At 59.2% G+C, this 8,323-nt stretch overlaps 1 protein-coding gene across 1 annotated transcript; it reads right to left on the bottom strand.

Moving 5' to 3' along the window:
- Positions 1-230: 230 nt before the first annotated feature.
- Positions 231-8,323, bottom strand: LOC128980448 (aquaporin-5-like). The gene is made up of 4 exons (XM_054398920.1): positions 7,961-8,323; positions 3,174-3,338; positions 2,218-2,301; positions 231-416 (listed from the first exon to the last, which is right to left on the bottom strand). Exons 1-4 carry the CDS (start codon positions 8,321-8,323, stop codon positions 231-233), a joined length of 798 nt encoding a protein of 265 aa, XP_054254895.1.

Below are 8,323 nucleotides of genomic sequence, written 5' to 3'. Positions count from 1 at the left end.
GGTTGGGAGCCATTGGCTTGGGTTGGCTGAAGGTGAGCTGGGAGAGGTTCTAGCACTGCTGGAGAGGGGTTCTGCAAGGAGACACTGCAAGGCTCCTTCCTTCCTTGGTCACTGGTGGTGGTCTGTGGGCTGAAAGACTTTGGCTGAAGTGTCTACTCTAGCTGTGATGCACACATGGAGGCTTCCTCCCCCTCTTTTCCCTTGGCTTTGGGAGGGTTTTCCAACTCTTCCTAGGGTGGGGTCAGCTCCATGGACTTCTTCCTCTCCTCTTTCTGCTCTTCCCACTCCTCCTCTGACTCGTAGGTGCCCTTGATGATGGCCACCCTGTCTGACATGTTCATGCAGTAGGGCACAAGGATGTAGAAGTAGAGCAGAGCAGCCAAGCAAGCCCCAAGGATGGGTCCAACCCAGAAGACCTAGAAAGCAACCAGGGAGAAGGTGAGAGCAGGCCTGGGAGGTCATCTCACCACCAGCCCTTGCCTGCTCCACATCTCCTGGGCCCATGGAGGGAGGCAAACACCAACTCCAGCAGCCCTCCAGGGTTGAAGCCCCTCCTTGGCTCTGCTTGCTGAAGGATTCCAGCTCTTGAAGGACAGAGATGAGGTCTGCTGGAAAAGGAGGCCCCAAGCCTTCTCTGCAGGGCTGGGGCTGAGCTTCTAGGTGGTTCTGGGGGAGTGGAGAACCTGAGCTGGGCACCTCTGGAGGCTTTCTAGAGCTGAGCTGGGGCTCTGGCCTAGCAATGCAGCACCACAGGGGGGTTAGCTTTGGCCCTTTGCTGGCTCTGGGCCATGGGGATGGCACAGGGAGGAGGGCAACCTCCCTTGGTCTCCTGCCCTGCCTCAGTCTCCAGACTTCCTCTGCTTTCCAGACCTCCCTCACTCTCCATCCCTCCCTCACTCTCTATCCCTCCTTCACTCTCCATCCCTCCTTCATTCTCCATCCCTCCCTCACCTCCTCCCTCACTCTCCATCCCTCCTCATCTCCATCCCTCCCTCACTCTCCATCCCTCCCTCACTCTCCATCCCTCCTCACTCTCCATCCCTCCTCATCTCCATCCCTCCCTCACTCTCCATCCCTCCCTCACTCTCCATCCCTCCTCACTCTCCATCCCTCCTCATCTCCATCCCTCCTCATCTCCATCCCTCCCTCACTCTCCATCCCTCCCTCCTCCATCCCTCCCTCTCTCCATCCCTCCCTCACTCTCCATCCCTCCCTCCATCTCCTCCATCCCTCCCTCACTCTCCATCCCTCCCTCACTCCTCCATCCCTCCTTCACTCTCCATCCCTCCTTCACTCTCCATCCCTCCTTCACTCCATCCCTCCTCATCTCCATCCCTCCCTCACTCTCCATCCCTCCCTCACTCTCCATCCCTCCCTCACTCTCCATCCCTCCCTCACTCTCCATCCCTCCTTCACTCTCCATCCCTCCTTCACTCTCCATCCCTCCTTCATTCTCCATCCCTCCTTCACTGTCCATCCCTCCCTCACTGTCCATCCCTCCCTCACTGTCCATCCCTCCCTCACTCTCCATCCCTCCCTCACTCTCCATCCCTCCCTCACTCTCTATCCCTCCCTCACTCTCCATCCCTCCCTCACTCTCCATCCCTCCCTCATTCTCCATCCCTCCCTCACTCTCCATCCCTCCCTCACTCTCCATCCCTCCCTCATTCTCCATCCCTCCCTCACTCTCCATCCCTCCCTCACTCTCCATCCCTCCCTCACTCTCTATCCCTCCTTCACTCTCCATCCCTCCTTCATTCTCCATCCCTCCCTCACTCTCTATCCCTCCCTCACTCTCTATCCCTCCCTCACTCTCCAGCCCTCCCTCACTCTCCAGCCCTCCTTCACTCTCCATCCCTAACCCATCCCAACCCATCCCATCCCCTCTACCAGCTGATCCTAATCCATCCCAACCCATCCCATCCCTTCCACCAGCCCATCCTAACCCATCCCAACCCATCCCATCCCCTCCACCAGCCCACCCAGAGCATCCTATTCCATCCCATTCCATCCCAGCTCAACCCAGTCCATCCCAGAGTATCCTATTCCATCCCAGCCCATCCCCCCAACCCATCCCAACCCATCCCATCCCTTCAACCAGCCCAGCCCGGCCCACCCAGCCCAGCCCAGCCCAGCCCAGCCCACCCCAGCCCACTCAGTCCACCCCAGCCCATCCCAGTCCACCCCAGCCCCTCCCAGCAGGCTGCTGCTGCTCACCCAGTGTGCAGGGCTGAACCTCCTGACGATGACTGCGGGGCCGAAGGACCTGGCAGGGTTCATGGAGCAGCCAGTGAAGTAAATCTGCCAGGGTGCAGAGGGGGAGCAGGGTGAGAGGCAGCCCCAGCTGCAGCAGGCACCAGCAGCAGGGACCAAGAATTCTTCCTGAGGTCCTGCCTTGTGTAGAGAGGTGGAGAACCTCCCAGCAGCAGAGCCTGGCACAGGCTGCCCAGGGAGGCTGTGGCTGCTCCCTGCCTGGAGGTGTTCAGGACCAGGCTGGATGAGGCCCTGAGCAAGCTGGGCTGGGGGGAGGTGTCCCTGGGCATGGCAGGGGCTTGGAGCTGGCTGAGCTCTGAGCTCCCTTCCAAACTGAGCCATTCCATGGATCAGAACACCTGGGAATCCACCACAGCTCTACCTTGGAGCTTCCAGGAGCTCCTTCCCAACCCAAACCCATTCCAGGATTCCTTTAGCTGGTCCAGGGAGCTCTCATCTCTGCCCCACTCCTGTTTGGAGAAGAGCCAGAGCAGGGCATGACCTCCAGCCCCACCAGGAGGACTTCCCTCTGTGCCTGCCCACGGCAGGGAATGCTTGGAGCTGGCTGAGCTCTGAGCTCCCTCCCAACCCAAACCCATCCCAGGATTCCTTTATGGGACCAGGACGCTCTCAGCTCTACCCCACTCCTGTTTGGAGAGGAGACAGAGCAGGGCATGACCTCCAGCCTCACCAGGAGGACTTCCCTCTGTGCCTGCCCACGGCAGGGAATGCTTGGAGCTGGCTGAGCTCTGAGCTCCCTCCCAACCCCATCCCTGAACCCCCAGGGAGAAGCAGCTCCAGCAGCCCTGCACCGGCGCTCCCCTAGCAGCTCCCTCTGAGACCCAACCGCAAGAGAAGCTTTTTTTTGGTGGGGGGAGGGAGTCCCAACCTCTGCCCTGTGCTTCTGCCTGGACACTCACCCCCACCAGGTGTCCTACAGCCACGGAGAGGCCGATGGAGAGGGCTGGGGAGCCGACGCTGCCGCCCCGGCGGTTGTCGGTGGAGGCGAAGATGCAGGCGGCCAGCTGGAAGGTCAGGATGATCTCCACCACCAGCGCCTGCCCCGGGGTCACGTTGTTGTTGAGCTGCCAAACCAGCAAGGGAGACAAGAATTGACCACCCCCGGGGCTCAGCAGCACCACTCAGGGCTCTTGCTTGGCTGCTGGGTTTGGGTTGGCAAAGTCATGAGGGAGAAGCTGCCCCAGAGGTCTCCTGGGCAGCCCTGGGGCGCCAGATGTGATGGTGGCCACCACTTAGCTCCCCTCCTTCTCCTTCTCCTTCTCCTTCTCCTTCTCCTTCTCCTTCTCCTTCTCCTTCTCCTTCTCCTTCTCCTTCTCCTTCTCCTTCTCCTTCTCCTTCTCCTTCTCCTTCTCCTTCTCCTTCTCCTTCTCCTTCTCCTTTTCTCCATCCCTTTCCCCTTCCCTCCTTCCCCTTTCTCTTCTCCTTTTCTCCTTCTCCTTTTCTCCTTCTCCTTTTCTCCTTCTCCTTTTCTCCTTCTCCTTTTCTCCTTCTCCTTTTCTCCTTCTCCTTTTCTCCTTCTCCTTTTCTCCTTCTCCTTTTCTCCTTCCCCTTTTCTCCTTCCCCTTTTCTCCTTCCCCTTTTCTCCTTCCCCTTTTCTCCTTCCCCTTTTCTCCTTCCACTTTTCTCCTCCCCTTCCCTCCTTCCCCTTTCTCTTCTCCTTTTCTCCTTCTCTTTTTCTCCTTCTCCTTTTCTCCTTCTCCTTTTCTCCTTCCCCTTTTCTCCTTCCCCTTTTCTCCTTCCCCTTTTCTCCTTCCCCTTTTCTCCTTCCCCTTTTCTCCTTCCCCTTCCCTCCTTCCCCTTCCCTCCTTTCCCTTCCCTCCTTCCCCTTCCCTCCTTCCCCTTCCCTCCTTCCCCTTCCCTCCTTCCCCTTCCCTCCTTCCCCTTCCCTCCTTCCCCTTTCCCTTCTCTCCTTCTCCTTCTTCTCATTTTCTCCTTTTCTCCTTCTCCTTCTCCTTTCTGTGCTATGTCCCAAGTTCTGTCCCCTCCACATCTCTCCCTACTTGTTCACCTCCACAGCACTCAGAGCTTCCCCACCCAGTCCCACAGCTGTTTGTCCTCTTCTCCTGCATTCCCCTTCCCCTTGAGCCAGGCTATTGGATCCCAGCTCTCCTCACCTCCACTTTGTGGATCTGCTGCTCGGGAGGCTGGGGAGCAGCCATGGCATGGGGTGAAGGTTGGGATGCAGAGGGGAGGCTGGGATGAAGTTGGGATGCAGGGTGAAGGCTGGGATGAAAGATGAATGTTGGGATACAGGGTGAAGGTTGGGATGCAGGAGGAAGGCTGGGGATGAAGGTTGGGATGAAGGATGAAGGCTGGGATACAGGATGAAGGCTGGGATGAAGGTTGGAATGAAGGATGAAGGCTAGGATGAAGGTTGGGATGCAGGATGACGGTTGGGATGCAGGAGGAAGGCTGGGGATGAAGGTTAGGATGAAGGATGAAGGCTGGGATGAAGGTTGGAATGAAAGGTGAAGGTTGGGGTGAAGGATGAAGGCTGGGGATGAAGGTTGGGATGCAGGATGAAGTTTGGGATGAAGAATGAATTTTGGGATGAAGGATGAAGTTTGGGATGCAGGGTGAAGGCTGGGATGCAGGGTGAAGCCTGGAATGCAGAATGAAGGCTGGGATGGAAGTTGGGATGCAGGGTGAAGGCTAGGATGAAGGCTGGGGTGTAGGGTGAAGTTTGGGATGAAGGCTGGGATGAAGGCTGGGATGAAGGCTGGGATGCAGGATGAAGTTTGGGATGCAGGGTGAAGGCTGGGATGAAGGCTGGGGTGTAGGGTGAAGTTTGGGATGAAGGTTGGGATGCAGGATGAAGGCTGGGATGAAGACTGGGATGCAGGGTGAAGTTTGGGATGCAGGATGAAGGCTGGGATGCAGGGTGAAGTTTGGGATGCAGGGTGAAGGTTGGGCTGAAAGTTGGGGTGCAGCCATGGGGGGGCCTGGGCTGTTACTCTCTCAATGCTTCTGCACTAACCCCTGGGACCCCTCAGATGGACCCAAGCCCAGTGGCCATGGCAGGGACAGAGTGATCCAAGCCCTCACAGGTTGGATTCTAGCCAGGGCTGCCTGCTTTGGGCCATGGAGCCTCTAGGAACCAGACCTTGCAGCACCTCAGCCCCTGTGCTGCTCCCAGGGGTCCAGGCCTGGATGTGCAACCCCAGCCAGGTGCCTGCACTGCTCCCACTCCAAGGTGCTGCCCAGCACTGCCCCAAAGGCTTTGAGACCCCAGGGGGGGTAGCTCCTCAGCCCTGCTTATCTCAGAAGCTTCCACCCCTCCTCCAAGAGCAGACCCTGCCCCTTGCAGCCTTCTCCAGCTCCTTCTCCAGCTCTCCTTCCCCACCTCTGCTTCCCAGTTCCCCCCAGTGCAGTGCTTGCAGTGGGCTTCTGCTCCCCCCCTGCCCATACTGGTTTGACTGGGCCCTCCCCCGTCCATCCTAGCCCAGCACTAATCTCCAGGTGGAGAGGCTGCAGTGGAGAGGATCTCAGTGCTGCTGGTGACTCACCCAGGCCCCGAGGACAGAGGAAGCTCCTATTAAAGGAGCTAAAAAACAGGCAGCTTGTTGCCCCACATGGCACAGCTGGCAGCTCCACGCTCTGCTGCCCTCTGCTCCCCTTCCAGCTCCAGCCCCAGCCCCAGCCCCAGCTCCAGCCCCAGCTCCAGCTCCAGCTCCAGCCCCAGTTCCAGCTCCAGCCTCAGTTCCAGCTCCAGCTCCAGCCCCAGCCCCAGCTCCAGCCACAGCTCCAGCTCCAGCTCCAGCCCCAGCCCCAGCTCCAGCCCCAGCCCCCTGGCAGTGTAGGAACCTTGTGCTGAGACCCAACCAGCCTCAGGGATTCACCTCCCTAGGTTGGTGAATCAGAAGGGTAATAATCTCCTTCTGCAGACCTCCTGTGCTCTCCAGACCTCCCTCACCCTCCAGACCTCCCTCACCCTCCACACCTCCCTCACCCTCCACACCTCCCTCACCCTCCACACCTCCCTCACCCTCCACACCTCCCTCACTCTCCATCTCCCTTTCCCCCTTTCCAGCCCCGGGGTTGGCCTCTGAAGCACCGAACAGGGGGGAAGGGGATGAATGGGGCTGGGACCTGATGGGCAAGCTCCAAAGGGAGGGAGCAGGAGCAGAGATGTGGAGATTCCTCAGCTGGGAGAGCAGGGAAGGTGCCAGGGAAGGAAGTGTCAGAGAAGGAAGGTACCAGGGAAGACACCAGGGATGGCGCCAGGGAAGGTGCCAGGGAAGGTGCCAGGGTAGAAGGTGCCAGGGAAGATGCCAGGGAAGAAAGTGCCAGGGAAGGTGCCAGGGAAGAAGGTGCCAGGAAGAAGGTGCCAGGGTAGAAGGTGCCAGGGAAGGCACCAGGGAAGAAAGTGACAGGGAAGATGCTGGGGAAGAAGGTGACAGGGAAGATGCCAGGGAAGGTGCCAGGGAAGGTGCCGGGGAAGAAGATGCCAGGAAAGAAGGTGCCAGGGAAGGCACCAGGAAAGAAAGTGACAGGGAAGATGCCAGGGAATAAGGTGCCAGGGAATATGCCAAGGAAGGTGCCAGGGAAGAAGATGCCAGGAAAGAAGGTGCCAGGGAAGAAGCCAGGGAAGACACCAGGGAAGAAAGTGGCAGGGAATAAGGTGGCAGGGAAGAAGGTGCTGGGGAAGAAGGTGACGGGGAAGAAGGTGGCAGGGAAGAAGATGCCAGGGAAGGCACCAGGGAAGAAAGTGCCAGGAAAGAAGGTGCAGGGAAGAAGGTGCCAGGGAAAGCACCAGGAAAGGTGCCAAGGAAGACACCAGGGAAGAAGGTACCAGGGAAGAAGATGCCAGGGAAGGCACCAGGGAAGGAAGGTGCCAGGGAAGGTGCAAGGGAAGGTGCCAGGGAAGGTGCAAGGGAAGGCACCAGGGAAGACACCAGGGAAGAAGGTGCCAGGGAAGACACCAGGGAAGAAGGTGCCAGGGAAGGCACCAGGAAAGGTGCCAGGGAAGACATCAGGAAAGAAGGTGCCGGGGAAGGCACCAGGGAAGAAAGTGCCGGGGAAGAAAGTGCAGGGAAGAAGGTGCCAGGGAAAGCACCAGGAAAGGTGCCAAGGAAGACACCAGGGAAGAAGGCACCAGGGAAGAAGGTGCCAGGGAAGGCACCAGGGAAGGAAGGTGCCAGGGAAGGTGCAAGGGAAGGCACCAGGGAAGACACCAGGGAAGAAGGTGCCAGGGAAGGCACCAGGAAAGGTGCCAGGGAAGACACCAGGGAAGAAGGTGCCAGGGAAGGCACCAGGAAAGGTGCCAGGGAAGACACCAGGGAAGAAGGTGCCGGAAAAGGTGCCAGGGAAGAAAATGCCAGGGAAGAAAGTGCCGGGGAAGGCACCAGGAAAGGTGCCATGGAAAACACCAGGGAAGAAGGTGCCGGGGAAGGCACCAGGGAAGAAAGTGCCAGGGAAGAAGGTGCCGGGGATGAAGGTGCCAGGGAAGAAAGTGCCAGGGAAGGCACCAGGAAAGGTGTCAGGGAAGACACCAGGAAAGAAGGTGCTGGAGAAGGCACCAGGAAAGGTGCCAGGGAAGACACCAGGAAAGAAGGTGCCGGAGAAGGCACTGGGGAACGTGCCAGGGAAGGAAGGTGCCAGGGAAGGCACCAGGGAAGCCGCCAGGGAAGGAAGGTGCCAGGCTAGGTGCCAGGCGAGGCAGAGCAGCTGCAGCAGGGCCACTCACCGCGTTGATGGCCAGGTTGCCGCGGGTGTTGGCCGGGGTCACCCCGTAGAGGATGCCAGCCCCGGCTATGGCCCCCACCAGCTGTGCCAGCACGTAGCAGAGCATCCTGAGGAAGGAGATCTGGTTGCCCACGAAGAAGGCGATGGTGACCGCGGGGTTGATGTGGGCGCCGCTGATGTGGCCGAAGGCTTGCACCAGGGTCCCGATGGCCAAGCCGAAGGCCAGGGCGATCTGCAGGATGCTGGGCAGGGCCGAGGGCCACTTCAGGGCTGAGCCCAGGCCGATGAAGACGAAGATGAGGGTGGAGAGAAACTCCACGAAGACGGAGCGGGCGAAGGCCAGGGTCAGGATCTCCCTCTTCAT

Source organism: Indicator indicator, unplaced genomic scaffold (genome assembly GCF_027791375.1).
Source record: "Indicator indicator isolate 239-I01 unplaced genomic scaffold, UM_Iind_1.1 iindUn_scaffold_190, whole genome shotgun sequence".
In the NCBI taxonomy this organism is placed as follows: domain Eukaryota; kingdom Metazoa; phylum Chordata; class Aves; order Piciformes; family Indicatoridae; genus Indicator; species Indicator indicator.
This window is presented reverse-complemented; position numbering and strand designations above follow the sequence as displayed.